The sequence below is a fragment of the Tursiops truncatus genome, chromosome 10 (genome assembly GCF_011762595.2).
Source record: "Tursiops truncatus isolate mTurTru1 chromosome 10, mTurTru1.mat.Y, whole genome shotgun sequence".
Taxonomy (NCBI): Eukaryota; Metazoa; Chordata; class Mammalia; order Artiodactyla; family Delphinidae; genus Tursiops; species Tursiops truncatus.
Window position 1 is genome coordinate 22,676,790 of NC_047043.1, and position 24,337 is coordinate 22,701,126.

The 24,337-nt window shown below is 44.8% G+C and overlaps 1 protein-coding gene across 6 annotated transcripts; it reads left to right on the forward strand.

Moving 5' to 3' along the window:
- The first annotated feature begins 101 nt into the window (after positions 1 to 101).
- On the forward strand, positions 102 to 20,075 carry RPP21 (ribonuclease P subunit p21). 6 transcript variants are annotated; one of them, XM_073810521.1, is made up of 5 exons: positions 102 to 1,281; positions 1,358 to 1,458; positions 1,553 to 1,635; positions 2,636 to 2,761; positions 18,839 to 20,075. In XM_073810521.1, the coding sequence occupies exons 1-5, from the start codon at positions 1,225 to 1,227 to the stop codon at positions 18,862 to 18,864; spliced, it is 393 nt and encodes a 130-aa protein (XP_073666622.1). In that variant the 5' UTR covers positions 102 to 1,224; the 3' UTR covers positions 18,865 to 20,075. The 6 variants fall into 6 exon arrangements, with proteins under 6 accessions (XP_073666622.1, XP_033719818.1, XP_073666621.1 ...); XM_033863927.2 differs by lacking the exon at positions 18,839 to 20,075 and adding an exon at positions 17,365 to 17,674; XM_073810520.1 differs by lacking the exon at positions 18,839 to 20,075 and adding an exon at positions 15,622 to 17,149.
- The last annotated feature ends 4,262 nt before the right edge of the window (positions 20,076 to 24,337 follow it).

A 24,337-nucleotide genomic window follows, 5' to 3' on the forward strand; every position in this document is an offset into this window, starting at 1 on the left:
AGAAATGGGTGTTAAAAATGCATGTTCCTTGGAATTCCCTGGTGATCCAGTGGTCAGGACTCCACGCTCTCACTGTCAGGGGCCCAGGTTTGATCCCTGGTCGGGGAACTAACATCCCACAAGCTGCACGGCGTGGCGAAAAAAAAAAATTGTGTTCCTGGGGCTTACCTTCAGTGGTTGATCAAGGTCTGGAGTGGGCCTGGGCATCTACCTTTTAAACACTCCTCATTTGAGCCTGGAGACACTTGTGAAACTAATCTGAGAGGAAATTTCAGCCATTTCCTTCAAACTGGAGGCCTGGTTCCCTGTCCAGCCTGATGGGGGGTGAGGAGGAGGGGGTCTGAGAGGAGAGAACCCTCATTCTCTCCTGACTTATTCTGCCCTCTCCCCATCTCAGGATTTATTCATGTTCTGTCCCTCTACTTAACCTCAGGAACGAGTGGTTATTAACTATGAAGCAGAAGTAATCACAGGATGTCAAACAGAGCAAAGGAGAGGCAGAGGTCTAAGGGAGGGAAGTGAGGAAAGCGTGTGGAACACTACAGGGGATATTTTTTGGGGGGCAGGGGATGCTGTTGACAGGTTTCTTCCAGTACCTAAGACCAGGAGTTAGTGAGGATCACCTACTTACTGTGTGTCCAGCACTGCATTTTGGTAAGTGGAAAAGATTGGGAGTAAGCTGTGCTTTCTAAGGGCCAGGAGCCCTCTTCCCTCCCTCCACTGCCCTCAAGATCCTTTCCAATTTCACTGTCACTGGCACTAGTGGGTTTTTTGAATGTATCAACTGCTCCTTCAGTCTGTAGGTCTTCCGGGCATCTGCCTTTGGCTTCAGGAGCATAGGGCAGGAGGTCTAGCCGGGTATATATTGCACATAACCATCTCCCCAACCTATCTGCATAAAGAGACCAGTCTTCTGTCCTGAAGATGTTTAGCAGTCCACTAACCTCTCCAGTCTCTACCTAATATAATCATGGGCTTGAGGAAGACTAAAAGGAAGCCAAAACTCATAAAGGAACCCCTGGCTTGGATTGCAGGGGATGGTGTGGGTTTGCAAATAGATGGGTCTGTGAGGCCGCAGGGTGTCGCCAGAGTGAGGACGGCACAGGAGCGCGCACGGCCCCAGGAACTACAGTTCCCAGGAGGCCTTGCGCGGACGCCCGGGAGCGGGGCTACCCTAGGGTGGGGCCTGTGGACTGCGGCGTGTGGAGAGAGATCGCGGCTCGGATGGCCGGGCAGGTGAAGGACCGCGAGGCCTTCCAGAGGCTCAGCTTCCTGTATCAGGTGAGTCCGCGTTGCGGCGCACGCACAGGGAGGCGGCCCAGTGCGGAGGGCCCCCACTGACGGCTCCTTCCCTCAGGCTGCCCACTGCGTCCTCGCGCAGGACCCCGAGAACCAGGCACTGGCGAGGTTTTACTGCCACACGGAGAGGACCATAGCGAAGCGGCTTGTATTGCGGCGGTGAGAGGGGTGCGGAGCCCGGCGGCGGGCTGGACGGGGGAAGGAGGGGAGAGGGAGAGCGGGCGCCCAGACCACCACCCACCTCCGCCCCCAGGGACCCTTCGGTGAAGAGGACCCTCTGTCGTGGCTGCTCTTCCCTCCTCATCCCGGGCCTGACCTGCACCCAGCGCCAGAGACGTGAGTGCTCCCTGCTGCCGAGGGGGGATGTTTGAGGAACACCTGTGGGCTGGGGGAGGGCACGGGCAATGATCCGTTCCTCGATGTAGATGGGTGCCAGGTGTGGGATTTGGAGGCGTCGGCTTTCTCCAGCTCTGAGTTAACTTAACTCCACTTGGACAAACTAGGTCTGGGCGGTAGAGAAATGATGTTGCCATGAGAAGCAACCTCGCCTGTGCATGATAATAGATGTTATTCGACATCATGGAGGACATGAGTCCCATATTCATTCATTCATTCAATAACTATTTTTCTGAGATGTGTCAAGTATTGCTCTAGAGTCATTATTCTCATGAAATTATAGTCTGATGGGACAGACTAAGACAGAAACAATTAGAATAGCGTAGAAAAATGCTTTAATTAGGGAAGTAGAATACTAAGTTACTTAAACCAGTGATGGTGAGGTTCATTATAAGGGAAGGGAGTGGGAGATGGAAATCCTAGGCATTTGTGAGGCCTCAGACAAGAGAGCTTGTGTTGCTGTCAAGGAACTGAGAGCCCAGGAGGCTGGCTGGGCAAGGGCAAGGGCAAGACAGGAGGCCGGAGAGGGAAACAGGGCAGATCTTGAAGAGTCTTGTTAAGGAGTTTGGACTTTATCTTAAAGGGTACCAAGAGGGACTTCCCTGGTGGTCTAGTGGTTAAGACTCCGCGGTCCCAATGCAAGGGGCCCAGGTTCAATCCCTAGTCAGGGAGCTAGATCCCGCATGCAGCAACGAAGATCCCGCACAACCCGCACGCTGCAACAAAGATCTCACGTGCTGCCACTAAGACCCAGCACAACCAAATAAATAAATAAAGGGTACCAAGAAAATGACAGACTTTATGCAGAGACCTGACACCATCAAATCAAGGTGGGGAGGGAGTAGAATCCATACTGGAAAACGGTGGAGGCAAAACTGGGTGCAGGAGACCTTTTCTTATCCTAAACCTGGGCACTCTCTTTTCCCCACATGCACCCCAGGCTGCAAGGCTCAGCGCTGGACTGTACAGACCTGCCTGACATGCCAGCGCAGCCAACGGTTCCTCAACGATCCTAGGCATCTGCTCTGGGGAGACCGGCCTGAGGCCCAGCTGGGGAGCCAGGCAGGTGAGAGGTGGTTGAGAAAATGGGGGGTACCCCAGGGGAGTAGGGACAGTGGGTAACATAGAGCTGCGGTGGACACATTGGTGGGTTCTGGGTTGGTGTGAAAGGTGCCACAGTCTTAAAAAACTAATTCTGCTCATCTACTCAGATCCCAAACCACCACAACCCCTGCCAAACACAACCCACTGCATTCCAGCCCACCTTCCTGAGGAGAAAGTGCAGCCTCAGAGTTCCAATCGCCAGTGATGGATTCACCCCGTCTTCCAAATAAATTTTAATTCTCTTTAACTTTGCATGATTCTGTTCTGTATTTCAGCTCTTAACTCCATTTTCCTCTGTTTCTGTCTGTATTTCTCTGTCACCAGCTAACCTCTTCTTTGTCCTTTTAGTCCTTTGTCATTATCATCCTTATACTCCCACCATTCAGGGAGATCCCAATTACCACTTGCCCCATGAAGCAGCTCCCACTTCCAGGACCCTGCCTCCAGTGCCCCTCCAGCCCTGCTTCCTCAGTGCAGTGCCACGATTGGAACGCAGGCTCCGGGGTTGTCTGCGAGGCCCTGATCCTCCTTAAAGCAGTCCATTTTTAGGTAGCCCTGACTGTTGGCTAAAGGGCTGGACAGACAGACTGCTGATGCCACTGATGCTGTTTTTAAAGGAGGGGAAAAAAGTTTGGGTGGGGTTGGTGGAGGGAGGGTTTAGATTCTCCAGGCCCACTTCCTTTTGGGTCTTTTCCCAATCTCTGTGTTTTCTTCTATAAAATTCTACTAAGAGAAGTTGTACAACCTGAACTAATAAAGTCAAAGGTACTAACAAACGGACACTGTCAAATATTACACAAGTAAGTTCTGTAGGTAAACCTTCAAGGTTTTCTTGAGAATCAGTAAACAACCAAAATTGTTTTATTTGCTATCCCTGGACAATTTACTCGAAGTCAGAACTTCAGACTGACCTCTTTGCTAGGTGCCAGCTAATCAGTTTACCCCAAAAGTAGACAAACAAAATTCACTCTTCCCAGAATGCAGTTTCCTCTCTTCCCTTTCTCTTGTAAATCCTGGTTGCACTTATTCATTGCTGCATAAAAATCACTGCATAACGTTGTCGCTTAAAACAGCAATGATGTGTTATTTCCCCTGATTCTGTGGGCTAGACTGATTGAGGGCCTGTCTGGGTGGTTCTTCTGTTCCATATGGCATCAGCTGGAATCACTCAGCTGCATTTAGCTGGAGGCTGGTACCTGGTCTGGAAGACTCAAGAAGCTTCATTTGCATGTGTGCACCTCATTGCTTCTGCATGTGGCCTTGCTCTGTAACTGGCCTTGACGTCCTCACAGCATGGCTGTCTCTGGGTGGTTGGACTTCCTTACAAAGCTTCTGGCTTCCACAGAGAGTATTCCAAGAAGACAAGCTCCACGGTGCAAGTGCTTATCAAGCCTCTGTCCTCGTCACGCTTGCTAATGTCACCTTGACCGGAGTAAGTCATGTGGCCAAGCCCACGTTCAGTGTGGAAGGGGCTACACTGGGGCGTGGATACTTGGAGGTTCATTGGTTCCTTGAGGACCACCAGTGTAGCAGTCTACCACATCCTTGTTTTGCCTTTGTCCCTGACTCATTCTCTTCACTGATTCCTTCACATGCCAGTACACTGTATGCATGGAAAATACTTATCAGTGTGCAAGTAACTAAATGTTTCTAAGTTATTCTTTGACGTTTATTTCTGGAGATAGTACTCAACGGGTCAACTGTAGCAGCCAACACAAACATGTAGCCTGAAGGTGTACCCCATGCAAGCCTGGACCCTTTGTGTCCTCAGCTCACCTTCCTTGGTTCCCTCCTTGAGTGTCATTTCTGAGCTGGTTGGTTCTTATGCACTAAATCTGATTCTTGGCCAAGTTGTTTTGAGTGTGTTTATGATTGCACATGACTGAACATGTCCACAGTGGGATAACACTGGGGTTCCTCTAACTAGAGATCATAGCCCTCTTCCTCCTCCTCCCAAAACTCTGTCCTTTTTCATATTTACTTATTATGATAGAATAGTTGTCAGTATGTGCAAAAATGGATTTCCTATAACAAAGAGGAAATCAAAGCCCTATTATTCAATAGTTTTCTTTAATGTTTCTAAGCAATTCAATAATTCAAAATCTGTGCTCTTTTAGGACCTGTTAGATAAAATTAAATAGAGGAGAGAGAAGAAACTTATGTCATCCCAACTGAATCAAAAAAACAAGGTCTGGGAATCCCCTGGCAGTCCAGTGGTTAGGACTCTGCACTTCCACTGCAGAGGGCTCGGGTTCCATCTCTGGTTGGGGAACTAAGATCTGGCAGGCCGCATGGTGTCGCCAAAAAAAAGGAAGCAAAAAGATTTGAGGAAGGTAAGGGATCTAGTCATTGTTGGTTCAAAACCTCAGGAGCTTCCTAGGTAAAATCTGAAACCAGCCCCTGTACATGGAGAGCAAGGAGAGATCAAAGAAAGAGGCAGACCACTCCAGATTGGTAGGTGGCAGGTTTAAAATAAGCAAGGACACTTACATACGAAGCTTTGTCTTGGGCAGCAGCAAGACGAGTTAGACCTCCACACTCACCCACCAGAATCTTAAAAAGTTTATATAGAGGCCTTAATAGGGTTCAGTCATGCCTTCAGTCCAGATGGTCTCAACAACACCTTGCTCTCTCAAAGCTATGCCCTTGGAACAGCTCCCACTGAGGGAACAGTGGGCAGAACTCACACTGCAAGGACAGGGGAGTGGGTGAGGAGCCCCTGATTGCCGGGGTCCAGTTCGAGGGTCAACCAGCAGTCATGTTTTCATGATTACCTCCTTCAACAGTCACACAGATATCTGGGAGAAACTTCCAGGCAGAGGGAGCAGCTAGGGCAAGTGTCCTGAAGAGGCAGCCTGCGCAGAGTATTCATAGTTCGCAAGAGGCTGGTGTGAGTGAACAGAGAGAGCCAGGTGGAGAGTAGTAAATGTGGCCAGGAGATAATGGGAGGCCAAGGATCTCTAGGCCATCATAAAGAAATTGACTTGTTCATTGGGAGGCCGTTGGAGGTTTTTAGCAAGAAATGACGTGATCTGGCTTAACATTTAAAAAGGATCACTCTGATCTAACAGTTGACTGGGAGAGCAAGATTGGAAGAAAGGAAAACAGGAAGCTGTTGTGGTCACCCATGTGAGAGGTGATACTGGCTTGGACCAGGGTCTTAACAGAGGGAGAGCAGTGTTCAGATTTTAGATCTAGTTTGAAGGTAGAACCCATAGATTTCCTGATGGGCTAGCAGAGGGATGTAAGAAAAAGGACAAACAATTCCACAAAACTAAAGTTTAAATGGTCTCGTGATATGTGCTATAATATATTCAGAACAAGATATTGGTCTGTACTTTGAAAATATTCTCTGAAAAGGATATTTTATGAATTCCTATTGGATCCAAATGTACAGAGCCCAGTGTATCTCCAGCCCTGATGTGTGTATTAGTTTCCTAGGGCTGCCATAACAAAGTGCCACAAAATGGGTGGCTGACAGCAACAGAAGTTTATCCTCTCTCAGTGCTGGAGGCTAGAAGTCAAGCCATCCACAGGACAGTGCTTTCTCCAAAGGCTCTGTAGAAGGAGTCCTCCTTGCTTGTTCCTAACTTCTGATGTTTATCAGCAATCCTTGGTGATCCTTGGCTTGTAGATACGTCACTCCAGTCTTTGCCTCCAACATTGTATGGCATTCTCCCTGTTTGTCTCCATCTCTGTCCACTATTCCCTCTTACAAGGACATCAGTCATTGGAGTAGGGCCCACCCTAATCCAATATGATGTCATCTTAACTTGATTATATCTGCAAAGACCCTATTTCCAAATAAGGTCACATTCACATGTTCTAGGTGGACAAAAACTTGGTGGGGGACATTATTCATCTCAGTGCAGGGTGGAAGTTGGGTTTGGAATTCAATCTAATCATTCCCAGGGCTTCTGGAAAGTATACTGTATGTAGAATGGAGAGACATGCCATCACTTCTGTAACTCTCTATGAACTTTTCTCTCTGTAATGTTAATGCTATAAGGTTCTTAGCATATATCCTCTCATTATAAAGATAATCAAAGTACCTGATGCTGTCCATTGAGCCTTTTGAGGATCTGTTGTATAAATCGGGGAATATTTTCCGATTTCAAAGAAGAATGAGACAGAACAATAATTCACTATGTTAATGAACTAAAAGAGAAAAAAAATCATATAATTTCAGTAAATGTAGAAAAAGCATTTGACAGAATCTAACATTTATTCCTAATAAGATCTCTCAGCAAATGAGGAATAGATGAAAAGTTCCTCAACCTTAAAAGGACATCTATGAAAATGCTACAACTAGCATCACATTTAATGGTGAAAAAATGAATGCATTCCCCCTAAAGTCAGGAAAAAAACAAGGTTGGCTACTGTCGCCTCTTCTACTCATCATTCAACTAGTGGCTCTAGCCAGTGCAACAAGGCAAGAAAAAGAAACAAAAGGCATCCAGATTGGAAAGGAAGGAGTAAAATTGTTTTAGTTTGCAGAAGACATGATCATCTATGCAGGAAGTCTTAAGACATCACTTGAAAACTCCTACAGGGACTTCCCTGGTGATGCGGTGGTTAAGACTGTACACTTCCACTGCAGGGAGCGTGGGTTTGATCCCTGGTCCACGTGGGTTTGATCCCTGAACGTTGTGCAATGCAGCCAAAAAATAAATAAATAAAAATAAAAAATAAAAAGCTCCTACACCTAATAAGTGAGTTTAGCAAGAGTGCAGGATATAAAAAAAAAATTGTATTTCTATATACTAGAAATTGTATTTCTATACACAATTAGAAATTAATATTAAAACCAGTACCATTTACAATAGCATCCAGATATTAAATACTTAGGGGTAAATATGACAAAAATTATGAAAGGACTATGTACTGAAAACTATGTACTATGTACTGAAAACTACAAAATATTGTTCCAAGACCCGAATAAATGGAGAGATATAGCGTGTTCATGAATTGGAAGACTCAATATTATTGAGATGTCAATTCTCCCAAAACATGTCTCCCTAGATTTAAAGCAATCTCAAGACCTTTTTTTTTTACTCTGAAAGTCATATATTAATAGCCAAAACAACTCTGAAAAAGAATAACAAATTGGAATTAAAGACTTGAGTTCAAGACTTATAAAGCAATAGTAGACAATACAGTGTTGGTTTAAAGATAGACAAATAGATCAATGGAGCAGAATAAAGTCCAGAAATAGATCAACACATATATGGATAACTTATTTTGGGCAAAGGCAAAAAGGCAATTCGGTAAAGAAATGACATTTCTTTACAACAAATGATGCTGAAACAATTGCTTATCCATATGCAAAAAAAGGTAACTTCAATCCACTGGTCTCCTCAGCCCTCCTCTCACCCATCTCCTAGTCACTGCCTTTCTCTATCTTGCTGCCCCTTTTCTGTCTCAGGAGCCCCTTCACCCCCTACCCCTTCCCTGCCCCATCAACCTTGGACCACAGGAAGGAGCAAGGTATCAGCTCCTCCCTACCTCCATGAAGTATTTCTACAGAGTCTGAGGATGGAGCCTTGAGCACAGGGTGGAGCAGGGAGGGCTAGAGTATCGAAACCCAAAGACCACAGATCTTCAAGGGTTAAACCTGAAGATCAGCACCTTTCACCTTCCCTTCTAAGAGCTGCTTTCCTGGCCTATCATATCCGAGACCATCATATTCCCTGTGTGAGTCATTATCCTCCCACCTATTGGACTTGCCTTTATCTTCTTGCTGTTACCTTGATGCTTGTTATAGGGAAGAGAAAGAGTCCAGGTAGGAAAGAGAGCCCCCATTTCCTTATGGCTTCCCCACCCTAAGTGGCAGAATTGCCCCATTTTCTGCCCCTGTTACCGCTGGGCTAGAAATGACTACACCTAGATATGCAGCAGGCTGTGGGAAGGAGACTGGCTCTCAGGTGGGCAAGGCCTTAGCCTAGTTGAGCAACCACGGCCTGGCTGGCCGAAATCTGCAAGGAGCCAGGCTCGCTGGGACTGGGTACTTGGGGTAGGAGTTTTCTGCATTAGAAGCTTGATTGTCAGGTGGGCAGACTGAGAAAGTTTAGGCTAGAAGCAGAGCAGGGAGGCTGCTGCCTGTTGAACCATAGTCCCTGCATCCCAGGACTTTCTGGGGTCAGACTGCTGCTTCAGCAGAGCGGGCCACTTCGTGGTATTTACAGGTCACAGAGATCTGTTTGAAGCCAGATTTCCCCTGCTATCGCCTTGAGGTCTCTGCTCAGTAGGTCTGGGGTGTACCTGAGAGGCACCCAGGATGCCTGGAAATCAGATTTCCATAATACAGTTCACCCTCCTATAAATTCTGTCCTTGGTTTTTATAAATTTTTATATGAAGTTAAATGTTAGCATAACAGATATGAGAATAAGTGAGAAAATTTGGTGAACGTGTGTACATAGATGCCTCGCAAGCTTAAGCATTAGGTGAGGGCGGCAGGTTAACTGTAGCCAGCACAGGTGAGGACAGAGGAACAGAGCTCAGGCCACCAGAATTGGGTGTCCTCCCTGTTTTAAAAGGTACCTGGGATTTTGCTTCTACTCTGGTATGTATGGTGACGCCAACAGATCAGGAGATGATTACCATTGAAAAGATAGTTTTACTCTGGTTCCCAAGAAGTGAGGAGGGGGCGTTGCACATCACACTGAGCAGGGCCACAGGCAGAACACTGAGGTCGAGGTCAGTTGCAGATAGAGAGCAAGCGGAACAGCAGGAAAGCCTGGATTGTGGTTTTTGTGGGAAGGAACTGGTGAGGCAGGGCAACAGTGGGCCGACCAGGTTTGGCATTGCTAGTTTGAATAATCTTAGTGAGCTCCAGGGTGTAGCCCTAGTTGTCTGATGCCTGGTGCTGGGGCGGTTAGGGCCTAGGGTTAATGTCTCACAAGCTTAAGAGGGAATAAAGCAGGTGGGGGGGGGGGTGCAGACTCCAGATTGGTTAGTTTGCATGTCAAAGGGTGAGCTCCTGGGAGAGCTGATTGCTATCTCTAAGAGTAGGCTAACCCCAGGAGGGGCAGTCCCTCCCTAATCTGCAAGGCCCAACAGGTCAAAAACTTCAGAAACTAGAAAATATGGTTAACATACTCACACCCAGAAGTTACAGGTCAGAGGCCTAGGGTCTCTGCTGCAGGATAGGCTTCGGGAGAGCGACTGACTAGTCCCAATGAAACAGGGAAGGGGGCAGGGCACAATCTTTAAAAGAGTGATAGAGCCCGAGGACATGACATAAACTGATTAGAACCAAATAGGTCCAAGATGGCAGACAAGTTGACTTCCAGTAGACCTTGAGCCTCAGTATATGCTCATTGTAACACATCAGCAAGCTAAATGACACACCCACAGGTGCCACGGCAGTTCCAACACCGACCATCAAAAGACCAAAAAAGTGGGTGGTGGCCCGATTTCTGGAAATCCCCACAACAGCTGGAATACTCCTCCCACTCATTAGCCTATGAAATTACCCACTCCTATAAAAACTGACAACCCCATACCCTGGTGCCACTCTTCACCTTCTGAGATGGCCCAGACTCTGTGGAGTGTTTCTCTCTAAATCCACTTACCTATCACTTTATCTCTCACTGAATACTTTCTGCCATGAGACATCAAAACCTGAGCTTCATTAAGTCCTGAAACCAGGTGTTAACCTGATCTCAGATAAAAGACTGTGGGGGCTTCCCTGGTGGCACAGTGGTTAAGAATCCGCCTGCCAATGCAGGGGACGTGGGTTCGAGCCCTGGTCCGGCACACCGCAACAAAGAGTAGCCCCCACTCACTGCAACTAGAGAAAGTCCATGCACAGCAACAAGGACCCAACACAGCCAAAAATTTTAAAAAAACAAATAAATAAATTAAAAAAAAAAAAGACCGTGGGTTTTGGTCAGGTTCAAGTTCCAATCTGGGTTTAGGCTGGGTTCGTGTCCCGGCACGTGGGTTCAAGTCCCAATCTGGGGTGCACGGTTTCACCAACACTTCCCTTTCCCGTATTGCTTCCTGATCCTGCCCTAGTCTGGACTGAGATAGTTCTGGAAACTTCACTGGGGCCCAAGAGTAGCAGCTCCTTAAGAGTGTTCACCCTGGCATCTCAAAGGATGTTTTCTCCTCATAAGGGGTAAAGACTGGGACTTTTTTTCCCTGAAACTGAGTAAGTAGGTAGGAGGGTCAGAGAAGGAGCCTTAGGATGGGGGAGACAGGAGTCCAGAGGAGGATTCTGTCCTCAGACTCTGTAGGCTGTGACCAGATTTATTTACAAGTTTCTGTTTGAACACCTGTTTTCAGTTCTTTGGGGTCTATACTTAGGAGTGGAATTGCTGGATCATATGGTAGTTCTGTTTTGGGGGGAACCACCAAACTCTCTTCCACAACTGCTGCACCATTTTACACTCCCACTAGCAATATACAAGCATTCTAATTTCTCTCCATTCTTGCACTTGTTATTTTGTTTGTTTATTATAGCCATCCTAGTGGGTGTGAAGTGCTATCTCCTTATGGTTTTGATTTGCATTTCCCTAAGACTAATGATGTTGAGCATCTTTTCCTATACTTGTTGACCATTTGTACATCTTTGGAAAAATATCTATTCAAGACCTTTGCCCCCCCCTTTTTTTGTCACTCTGCACGGCTTGCAGGATCTGTCATAGCGCTGGTGGGTGTGTCATTTAGTCTGCTAATGTAGTACAATGAGCGTATACTGAGGCTCAAGGTCTACTGGAAGTCAACTTGTCTGCCATCTTGGACCTAGTTGGTTCTAACCAGTTTTTGTCATGTCCTATGGCTATGTCATTCTTTTAAAGGTTGTGCCCTGCCCCCTTCCCTCCTGTTTCATTTCCACTTGTTTCTCCCAAGGCCTCTCACCTTCTGAGATGGCCCACACTCTGTCTGTGGAGTGTGTTTCTCTCTAAATGAATCCACTTCTTATCTATCACTTTGTCTCTCACTGAATTCTTTCTGCAATGAGACATCAAGGACCTGAGCTTCATTAAGTCCTGAGACCAGGTGTGTGATCTCAGTTAAAAGACCATGGGTTCAAGTCCCAGTCTGAGTTACACGGTTTCAGTTCCTCACAATCCATCAGTGTTCTGGCCTCTTAAAACAATTGCTCATGTAATAAGCACTCAAGATTTTCTTGAAATTCTGCCTTGATATTTGTTTGTCATTTCTTGCATCATTGCTGTTTTCCTGATGTGTTTCAGCACTTATCTTATTACATCTAGATTATTAAGCATGTGACTGATCCTTGAATTTCTGTCTCAGCTGCTGCATTTGGGTTCTGCCCTTTCTCTCTGTCTTATTACACAAGGATTAGGAAGCATTCCCTGAACAAAAGAATTTTCCACCATCTCAGGGGTTGAATATGAATTGCTATTAACATCTGAATTTATATTTAGAGAAGGTGGGTGTTGTACAACCAAGCCTCTTAAACTTGCAAGCTCTCCAAGGTCACCTAAACCACACTGTTGATCTTCCTCCAGTGTGCAGTTACCCTGGGGAGCCAATGATTTCATAACATCCATTCCAGAGATGTGTATTTGCTGAAGTGAATGATCCTGAAGTGTTTTGGGTTCTGATAAGTATATAGCCAAAGTGGATACTGACTCCAGGAATCCTGATCTCGTAACATTCTCCCACTAAAAATCTCCGGGAGCTATCTATGATTTAGGCATTTAGAGGTTTTGTTCGTCAATTTCTGTCTTCCTCGGGGCTTCACAGCGTTGTTGAGTCTTCCGCTTGGCAGAGCCTTGCCAAAGCAGGACAGAGCTGCGGGCTGGGAGCGGCGGCTGGGACGGGCCCTGCCCCAGGCGAGCAGGGACGGAGGCCCGGGGTGCGCGGATCCGCCTACGGCTGGCCGCGGGGCCAGCTCCGCGACACCAGATCGGTGTCTCTGCACGAGTTCCTGGAGTTTTGTACCCGCACAGTCCAGCATCGTGGCTGGCGGATAGAGGACGTTAAATAACCGTTGGTTGGTTTAAGGAATGACCGACGCAGCGATGCGTCTGAGCTGCACAGCCGGGAAGCCGCAAACACTCCCGGGCCACTTCTGGGTCTGGCTGTCTTTTCCAGCTGCTGAGATTCTTCCTTTCCCTTTCCCTTTTCGACTTCGCGGAGAGGTCCTGCTCTGACTCCCACCTGAGAGCTTCCGCTGGTCTCTCCCTATTGTCACGCTTCTCAGACACCGCTCCATCCCCGCCGCACACTCACAGATATGGGACTTGTCTTGCGAGTTTCACGGTTCTCCCAGCTCAGATGTGTTCCCCAAGCTTGGACATGCCTTTTGCTTCCCAGAGGTGTAGGGAAGAAGCAATTCGACTTTGTCCTTTGAGCTTCTTGTTGTGTCTGGGAAGCGTGGGACGCTGTGGGTTAGTGAGAAACCAGAGGAGACTCAAGGGACAGAGTTCACGGTCCTTTTTTCCCTCATTGGAAATTTGCAATACCTCAATAGGAGGATTTTTCCTCAATATGAGGGGAAAAGTCAAATTGGAGAAAGAGCTGAGAGAAGAAGAGAAGATGATGGGCTCCGGTGCTAGAAAATAGTTCACGAGAAACCTAATGCAGTCTAAAACCGGGAGGAAAAGTGGCTTTGCAGAAGTTCCTCTGCAGTTTCATTGGTCACAGATTGTCAGTTTCCCTCGCCCAGAGTCCGCTCCTTTGGCGCCACCTTGTGGCAGCTCCACCCGGCCTGAGTTGCGGCTCTTGTTCTCCGCTGATTGCGCGTCCCTGCCCTCACACAGGGCCCCTCAGCTACCCCAGCTCATTCCAAGTACACAAATAGCGCTCAAACCTGATTTACCTAACAGTGCCCCAACCCAGGAGATCCATGTCCCTTTCGCCTCGGGACCTCTGACAGCGCGGGCTTCTACTCTAGCAGAACCAGAGACCGCTGCCCTGGTCTGTTCTGCCTTCCCTTCCACCCTTTGTGGCTGCTCCATCTCAGGCATTTGCCCTTGGCTGGGATGCCAGTCGCAATGCGTGGCCACTGGCCTAGCTGAGATCGTCATTATCTGTCCCTGAGATTTCTGCCAAGTTTTCCTAACACACTTCTTTTCTTCCAGTCTTACTGTCCTCCAAAGACTCTGCCAGCCACCAGAGAGATATTTGTAGAGCAAAATGTCATTTGATCCTTCCCCTACTTAAAAATCTTCAGTGGCCCACACAATCATTTCTAGAAAACATAGCCCCAAATTGCATATAGTCTTGAATACATATAAAACAAAAGCTATCAATATGTAGTATACATCTGTAAAGCATTTTAATTGCAGAAAATGTATGCCAAAGTCACAGTAAATAACATTGCACTACAAACTATAGGATGTCAATAATTTGCTTCCCTTTAATCATTTTACTTACAAATTACTACTGGCCTTAGGCTGACTAGTGGCCCCTAATCACATCCTAATGCCTGAAAACTGTGAATATTGCCTTAGATGGCAAAAGGGACTTTGCAGATATGATGAAACTGAAGATCTTGAAAAAGGGAGGTTATCCTGAATTTGCAGGGTGGGCCCAGATGTAATCACAACGGTCCTTATCAGAGAAGGAAGGAGGAGTCAGAGTCAGAAGAGAAGGTGATGTGATGATGGAAGCAGAGATTGAAGTGATGTACTTTTAACGGTGGAGGAAGGAGCTACAAACCAAGCAACACAGGCAGACTCTAGAAGCTGGAAAGTGTAAGAGAATGAGTTTTTCCTTCGAGCCTCCAGCAGGAACAAGCCCAGCTGACACTCTGACTTTAGTCCACTGAAACTAATTTTGGACTTCTGACCTCAAGACCTGTAAGAGAATAAAATTTTTTGCCCCTCAGATGAGCCCCTAAGACTTGGAGGATCCAACACAACTTTTCCAATTCAAATATATGGTTCTGATCTGGCTAGAACAATGGTCTTTCAGGATCATTCTTGAGTCATACTAGGGAAAATCAAGAAAACCATGAGTTACCTTGACACATCATAGCTACCAAAAATGTTTACTGAATTTATGGGGACTTCCCTGGCGGTCCAGTGGTTAAGACTCTGCACTTCCACCACAGGGGGCGTGGGCTGGATCCCTGGTCAGGAAACTAAGATCCCACATGCCACACAGTGTGGCCAAAAAGAAAAAAAAAAAGAAAAAAAGTGTTTGCTGAATTTAAACGGATCTCTTAAATACATCACTGGTTTACATCAGCTTGCAGAAACTTTGCTTGTCCACCAGGGGCCAGCCCACCCTCCTGCACTTGCCATTATTAACCAATGTGCAGAATTGTATCCTACCAAATCAGCAGCCCCACTTCTAGCACGTCTGCAGAAGAGAACCCAGGGAATGTATGTCCCAGAATCCCCATAGCTCAAGTTCAAGTTTTCCAGTGGGAGAGACTTGCATGAGATATGGGGCCCAGAAGAGGGAGATCTCGCTATCCATCAGGCACATGAGTGAGCAGGCACGTGTGAAATTCTCAGCAGCTACTGTACTAGGTTTGACACCCACCTGCTTTGCCTTGCAGACTGAGACACAGGATGGGAGTTTTCTCGCAGGTTCTAGAGAATTACAGCAATCTCCCGGAAAGCTTGTGAGAACCACCCACCAGTTCTTTGAGCTGAGGTCTCCAGCATTTGCTTCCCTAACTTTCCAACTTCAGCTCCTCAGAATTTTGGTGGTGACTGGTATTATTTTCCTATATCTGCCATAGCAAATTACCACAAACTTAGTGGCTTAAAACAACATGAGGCCTTTCTCACCTTCTGAGATGGCCCACACTCTGTGGAGTGTGTTTCTCTCTAAATAAATCCACTTCTTACCTATCACTTTGTCTCTCACTGAATTCTTTCTGTGATCAGACATCAAGAACCTGAGCTTCGGGGCTTCCCTGGTGGCATAGTGGTTAGGAATCTGCCTGCCAGTGCAGGGGACACGAGTTCGAGCCCTGGTCCGGGAAGACCAACTTCCCGGGCAACTAAGCCCGTGCACCACAGCTACTGAGCCTGCACTCTAGAGCCCGCGAGCCACAACTACTGAGCCCGTGAGCTATAGCTACTGAAGCCCGCGCGCCTAGAGCTCGTGCTCCACAACAAGAGAAGCCACTGCAGTGAGAAGCCCGCGCACCACAATGAAGAGTAGCCCCTGCTCGCTGCAACTGGAGAAAGCCCGCGGGCAGCAATGAAGACCCAACACAGCCAAAAATAATAAACAAATAAAATAAATAAATAAAAATAAAACTTAAAAACGAAAAAACCTGCCGGGAGCCACATAGGAAGTGCCTTTGAGTCTCAGCACGGACGAGACCCTTAGTGTCAGCAAAGCTGGTGCTGTCAGGTATAAATATGGAAAAGCAAAGTTCTCGTTTGCAAAGCTTCCTGCCTCCTGGTGGCTGGTGCCGTGTAATTGGTCTCTCTTGCCCAGTGCTGTAAGCTGGGCCCTTTCTGGAGGAAAAACCTGGGTTCCCGAAGACATGTGATCAGAGCCGGGGCCCCGCCAGTTGGCGAGGGAATCCCAGGGCAGGTGCTAGGCGTGGAGGCCACGGGGGCATAGGCTACCAAGGTGACAGAGAACTGACCTTCTCTGGGGGCGCTGCACCTCGCTCACTCGCACACCTCACATCTCCCTGCTTGGCCCCGGAGGATGGCTGGTTAGCCAGAGACGGGTAAGATTCCTCAGGGAAGGAACAACCTAAGACAGGCACAGTCGCAGAGGGGCCATCAGGAGAGAACTTGGGGGCCAACAGAGGTGGGGCATAGACCCTCACCCCCCCAACTTTGCAGGAGCCTGAACCCTCACCCCTTTTGAGAGAGGTCTCTTGTCCCCATGGCTGCTTCGCTTCCCACGCCCAGCTCAGATGGGAACCCAGGTAGCAGACCAGAGACCTGGCCAATGGCAACTGCTCTTCCGCCGCAGCAGGGCTTTGTTTCCCATTTCCTCCGTGAACCACAGCTTTTCTCTGTGTGGAAGCAAAGCTTTCCTCTGTGTGGCTCCCCTTGTCTTCCCCTGCCTTTGCCTAAGGTGATTTTTATAGGATTGCTATTGGTGTTGGGAAAAATGTATAGTTTTTATGCAGGGGTTTAAGAAAAACCCCAAGTTAGGGTAAAAATCAAGAGGAGAATTGTAATTACTTCGGCTCCTTTAATGATTATATTTGTTGGGGAAATACAATAGTGGGAATATTTCTGCAGTAGCTTTTTGATTTTAAAAGAAAAATTGTAAGAGTCATGGCCTCCCAGTGAAGTTATAAACATGTTGGAAAATACCTGGGTATGATGGCGAGTTTTTATGCAACAGTGAGTTTAATCAATGAGTTTATGGTACAATGCCCGCTCCCATAGTTTTTTAGAAGCATAAAAATAATGTGTATTGTTTTGATTATTATGGTAGGTTAGGAAATTTTTGGGTATGATGGTGGGAAGGTTTTATGCTACAGTGGGTATATAGCAAATTAGATAGAGTAAGCTACTTGGTAGCCTTTTATAAGTAGAATTGTTTTTTGTATAATTTAGTGCCTTGTTTTGATTATAAAGGTAGAAGAAAATAGTCTATAAATATTTACAATTGTTAAAAGAATAATGTGCTTGAGTTTGTGCTTTAAATAGTTGGCTGATTGAACAAGAACATACAGGTGCAAGAATATCTAATTTTCTAAGGAAGACGATGAAACCGCAAACAGAGTTCCTGACGTAGATGTGACCAACATGTACCTAACCACAGGAGATGAAAGAGACTCTGGGCGATGGGAAAATTACCTAACCTGTTTTAATCAATCTGCTGATGTAAATTACCTTTGTTTTGTGGCCCATATGGGGGAGTTTTTGGCGTGGGAATGAGGATGTTGAATTTGAAAATGAGATCACTTTATAGTATAAAAGCTTTTGGAATCTTGAAAATAAATTTGTCAGATCCTTGCATCCAAGAAGAGGTGTCTTGAGTTCTGTCCACGCCGACTCCGTCTTCCCCTTTGGGTGAATCCTGTTCAGCTGGGGCTGGTCCCCGGCAAAAACCAACATGAATTTGTTATTTTACAGTTCTGGATGTCAAAGTTTGAAATAGGTTTCACGAGGCTAAAATCAAGATGTCGGCGAGGCTGTGTTCCTTCTGCAGCCTCTAGGAGAGAATCTGTTTCCTTGCCTTCTCCAGTCTCCAGAGGCTGCCTGCATTACTCAGCTTGTGGCCCCTTCCTCCGTCTTCTGAGTCAACAATCAAATCACTGTGACCTCTGACTCTGTCGTCGAATCTCATTCTCTAACTCTGACTCTCCTGCCTTCCTTTTTCACTTGTAAAGAACCCTGTGTTACATTGGACCTGCCTGTATAGTCCAGGATAATACTCCCATCTCAAGAGCCAAAAAGTCCCTTTTGTCGTATCAGGTGACATTTTCACATGTTCCAGGGATTAAGACATGGGCTTCTTTAGGAGACCATTGTCACGCCTACCACATGACTTCACTGATGTTTGCTCCCCAGATTTTCAACTGTGGTAGAAACTGTTATTCCTGTGTTAATTTTTTTATTCCTGGAATACCAGAGTAGGGCTGTTTTTCTGAAAAAGCCTACACTGATACAAGAAGAGCTGAAAAATTGTGCTCCTATTATCCTGAAGTCTCCAAATGGTGCTGATTTCTTAATATGCAATAGGTATAAATTAGGCAATGATCTTGCCGGGGCAATGGAAGGAGGAAAAAAAGGAATCATCAGAAAGCACCTGTCCCTTGTCCATGGTGTCTGGTCCTCTTGGGCTCTGGGCTGCAATTTTCCTGTCACACTGACCCCAGCCAATTCCTGACTGAAAGGGCTTTTAACATGATTTGTGTTCAGTTCTTGGATTTGTCATCTTCTCTCTGTCCTCTCATGTATCTTCATGTTTGTGTTTTTCTTCTCTTCCAACACTGTAGTCCTGCCTCGATTCTTATCATTGTACTCTTCCTGGCTTGCACACAAGTAAGCCAATTCTCCAAGAAGAAATTCCAGACACCTCTTCGTTATTTGTTAGTTACTGTTTTTATTTGGCTGCAGAGTTTATGGGGCAAGCTCTCAAGTTTCTTAACTTTCTATTTTACAAAATTGACTATAGGGCTTCCCTGGTGGCACAGTGGTTAAGAATCCACCTGCCAATGCAGCGGACACGGGTTCGAGCCCTAGTCGGGGAAGATCCCACATGCCGCGGAGCAACTGAGCCCGAGCGCCACAACTACTGAGCCTGCGCTCTAGAGCCCATGCTCCGCAACAAGAAAAGCCTGCGTACTGTAACAAAGAGTAGCACCTGGCTCGCCACAGCTAGAGAAAGCCTGCGTGCAGCAACGAAGACCCAATGCAGCCAAAAGTAAATAAATAAAATTAATTATTTTTTAAAAATTGACTATAAAAATAATGCATACTCACACAGGAAATGAAACAATCAAATTTGTATAAATATATTTTTAAATCTCTTCCATCACTAAACCCACACCCACTTTACTGAGGTAATTAATATTATCAATCTACTCCCTATATTTTCGATTTCTCCATTTTAATAAACACTTGTATTGAGGGAGTTCCCTGGCGGTCCAGTGGTTAAGATTCTGTGCTTCCACTGCAGGGGTCACAGGTTCAATCCCTGGCCTGGGAACTAAGATCCCGCATGCCGCATGGCGTGGCCAAAAAAACAAAAAACAGAAAGCAACAACAACAACAAAACTATATTGGGTGTTTTTTCTCTCATAGCTTCTTTTTTTAAGCAAAGAAACACACTAATTTTACTTGACACAATCATTTTTAACAACTTGAGATATAAATCACATACCATAAAATTCACGCAAAGTGTACAATTTGGTGGTTTTAATATATTAACAGAGATGTGCCACCATTACCACAATCAATTCTAGAACACTTATCACCCCCGAAAGAAACACCATACTCATTAGCTGTCACTCTCCATTTCCCCCAAGACCCCAGTCTTAGGCAACTACCAACGTATGTTTTATTTCTACAGATTTCCTCTTCTGAATATTACATATAAATTAAATCATACAATATGTGGCCTTTTGGGTCTGACTTCTTTCACTTAGGATAATGTTTTAGAGGTTTATCCTTTTTGTATCATTATTAGTACTTCCTTTCTTCCCTTCTTCTTCTTTTTCTCCTCCTTCTCCCCTCCCCCTTCTTCTTCCTCTTCCTCTTCTTCTCTCCTCCTTCTTCTTCTTCTTTGCTGAATAATATTCCATTGTATAGACATACTACAATTTGTTTATTCATTTATTATTTGACAAACGTTTGGGTTGTTTCCATTTTTTGCTATTATAAATAATGTTGTTATAAACACTTGTATACAATGTTTTTGTGTGGATGTGTTTTTGTTTCTCTTGAAGTGCTTACTTTGGTCTAAATGCTGTTACACTGTAGGTTCACTGTAGATGGGCTGCTTGGCAGAACAGAGGCTCAGGTGACTTACTGCCTCTGTGAGTCACTTCCTCTTCTGCCCAGCCTGGCTCTTCTATTACAGTGACATCACGGTTAATGATGTATTGGAAGTGGGGTAGAATCAGAATTTGAGATTGTGATTAATGACTGTGTTTAAAATCACAGTTTCATGACCATTAGGGTTTATCTTAAACTTTCCTCTCTGGTATCCCATTGTATCCAGTTGAGAGAGAACTCCAGCTCCCTGTACACTAGGACATGTAGATCTGTCCACAGTGCTGAAATTCCAACAACTCCATGAATGGCCTTCTTATTGTGGAAAATTGCTCTACCATTGAATTTGTACATTCGTTATTTATAAGTTTAGAGCATCTGAGTTACTGAACAATCCAGCAATAAGTTGGGAAGATAACATATAGAAAGATCCACAAAATATTCTCTTATGCCCTATACTGAAATGTACAGAACAAAACAAAAATAGACCACATAATGAGTGAGAAGTTTATCTTTAAGCTTTTTATCAGGATATAAATAAATTCAGTATTGTGGAGGAAAGAGAAAGAATTCAGATTTCAATTAACTTTGATTATCCCCTCCCAATTTATTATCCTTTTTAACCTCACAAGACATTTCAATTTTTTCCATAGTTTATCTTCATTCAATGTTATGCACACACTTACCCTTATTTCTTGTTTATTTTTTATTTAAACTCACACCCTCCTCCTGAGACCTCTCCTTTTGCCTGAAGTACATTCTTCAGAGTTCCTTTAGTAATGGTCTGTTTGTGTCAAATTGTCTGCCTTTGGAAAATCCCATTGAAATTTTAGTTTTAATTATTGTGTTTTTAAAAAATAATTAATTAATTTTGGCTGCGTTGGGTCTTCGTTGCTGCGTGCAGGCTTTCTCTAGTTGCAGAGAGCGGGGGCTGCTCTTCGTTGAGGAGCACGGGCTCTAGGCGTGCGGGCTTCGGTAGTTGTGGCTCGCGGGCTTAGTTGCTCTGTGGCATGTGGGATATTCCTGGACCAGGGCTCAAACCCATGTCCCCTGCATTAACAGGCGGATTCTTAACCACTGCGCCACCAGGGAAGTTCCTATATTTCATTTACAAAATGTTGTATATAATTCTTTTCAAATTTTCTTGGATATTCTTTACAATTTCTTATTAGCTGAAAATATTTAAAATTTTGTCTTTTATTCACAGTAAGAATAAGCTATTTTATAACCTATTTTTATTACTCTAATTTAAAAGTTATAGAATTCTGTTGTTTGTTTTTTCTGTTTCTTCTTTCAAGGTATCTTGTTTCTTGTGAACATATATTTTCTTTTTTAGTGTTAAGTATTCATTTTGCTTATGAAATGATTTTTGGAATTTTCAAAGCATGGATGATAGTAGATTCCTCCAGACCTCTCTTGTGTTTCCTTTCACCAGATTCCTTGGAGTATGGCCTTCTTAATCCTGAATTCATGGCATGCTAATATTCAGAACATCCATGTAATGTGAACTTGGGTTGTAAATCCGTAAGAGAGAACACCTGTGGTTAAAACTTAGGCTGTGGTATTATTCTGCTGCCTGCTTGGGAAATCAGTATAGGAAAAATTCAGACTCTTTATGAATCAGGAGAGGGGCCACCTGTGCTCCTTGATGGGGATCTTCCTGTGACCCATTTGTTCCTGCTGGGGGTGACCATGACTCCCAATTCCATCCCTGTAAAATAGTAAAAAAATAAATCAGACATGAGAACATCTAAAATTTTCCTTTGAACTCTTTTTTGGGAAGTAGAGGGATGTGCTCCAGGAAAAGGAGGGCATATACCAAAAAAGAGGAAGATGTGGGATCTGGGAAACCAGGGCATCAACCTACGAGAAGGGAAAGGGAGTCAACAGGAAGGCAGAGGGGAGCCTTAACCAAGAAAATTACCTAGGCAGCAACCATCATGGTTTTGAAGGGATTGAGAAGGGATTCACTTAACTGAGGGAGAGTTGGGGGGGATACATTTATAAAATTAAAACATCATGGAAAGTAAGAAAATGAAAACATCAGGCAATTATTAAATCCATGACAAACACCAGTATGTATGGAAAGGACAATTAAGAGAGTTTTACATGTGGCTCAGGCATGAGTAGAATTCCCATAAGTAAATAATTGTAACTCGCAGTCCAGTCAATTGTAACTCTCAGACTCTCAGTCCAGTCAACTGGACTACCTACCCTAAGAGGAAGAAATTACATTTATTGGGGGGTGGGGGTTGGAAGTGTGGGAGGAAGGGATGTTGGCATGTCAAAGATAATTTCTATCAATAAAACAAAAATCAAACGAAGCACGAATGTATGCTATCAAGAGACATGGAGATAACAAAAAAAAATAAGCAAAAAAAAAAAAAATAAGCCAAAAGGCTTGAAAATAGTTGTTTTCCAGAAAAGGGGTAGAAGGGAATGGTTGGGAGAAAGTGGAGGAGAGATGGTATTTTGCTACTGGCAAGGCACTGTGTAACTTTTTCTTTTTTTTCTTTTTTGCTGAGCCACTTGTGGGATCTCCCTGACCAGGGATGGAACCGGGCACTCGGCAGTGAAAGCGTGGAGTCCTAACCACTGGACCACCAGGGAATTACTGCCGCATTGTGTAACTTAATGAAGGGGGAAGTGGACAGTTCAGGCAGCCAGCCTCACTCAGAGAATAGGGTTCCAAGGAGTGGTGACGGGTCTGTGGGTTCCTGAAACCTCTTCTCCTGAGCTGGGGGCGGTGGTGATGATGGTGGGATGAATTGGGAGATAAGGATTGACATACATACACTATGTATAAAATAGATAGCTAAAAAGAACCTGCTGTATAAAAAAAATAAAAATTTAATTTTTTTTTAAAAAGAAAAAAAAAATAACAAATATTGGCAAACCTGTAGAGAAAGCAGAACACTTGCAAACTGCTGGTGGGAATAGAAAATGGTGCAGGACAAAAGAGTACAATTTAATGAGGGGATTATTTTAATAGATGTGTGTGTGAAAACGGTGTGAGCAGTTACCAGTTCTCTTAGAAAGAGCAGGGACTCCGAGCTTTCACGGAGGGGGCACAGGTTTGATCCCTGGTCGGGGAAATAGGATAGCCACGTGGCATGACTGAAAAGATAAATAAATACATTTTTAAAATGATAAATAAATAAATGGGTATGTGTGGTTTTATAAAACACTGGCAGAGAGGCTGTACCTTTTTGCATTCCCACCAGCAACGAATGAAACTTCTATTGTTCCATGTCCTCACCATCATTTGGTGTTATCAGCGTTTTAGATTTTAGCCATTCTAATAGATGTGTAGTGGTATTTCATTGTTGTTTCAATTTGCAATTATCTAATGATATATCATGTGGAACATATTTTCATATACTTATTTTCCATCTGTATATCTTCTTTGGTAAGGTGTGAAGTGTCTGTTCAGATTTTTTGCCCATATTTTATTGGGCTGTTGGTTTTCTTATGGTTGGGTTTTGTTTGTTTGTTTGTTTGTTTTTGCGGTACGCGGGCCTCTCACTGCCGTGGTCTCTTCCGTGGCGGAGTACAGGCTCCGGACGCGCAGGCTCAGCGGCCATGGCTCACGGGTCCAGCCGCTCCACCGCATGTGGGATCTTCCCGGACCAGGGCACGGAACCCATGTCCCCTGCATCGGCAGGCGGACTCTCAACCACTGCGCCACCAGGGAAGCCCTCTTATGGTTGAGTTTTAAGAGTTCTTTGTGTATTTTGAGCACCAGTATTTTATCAGATATGTGATTTGCAAATATTTTCTCCCAGTTTGTGTCTTGGCTTTTATTCTTTTTAACAATGTCTTTCACAAAGCGGAAGTTTTTCACAAGTTCAAGTGCTTAGCAAACTCCAAACCAGGATAAATACTGTATGAGATGGCTTATATGTGGAATCGAAAATATACAACAGACTATGAATATAACGTAAAAAGAAGCAGACTCATAGATATAGACAACATGCTAGTGGTTACCAGTGTGTGTGTGGGGGCAACTTAGGGCTGGGGGATTGGGAAGTTCAAACTATTGGGTGTAAGATAGGCTAAAGGATGTATTGTACAATGTGAGGAATATAGTAATAGTTGTAAATAGAAAGTAACCTTTAAAATTTTTATAAAGTAAAAATAATTTAAGAATATAAAAACTTTTTTTAAATTAATTTATTTA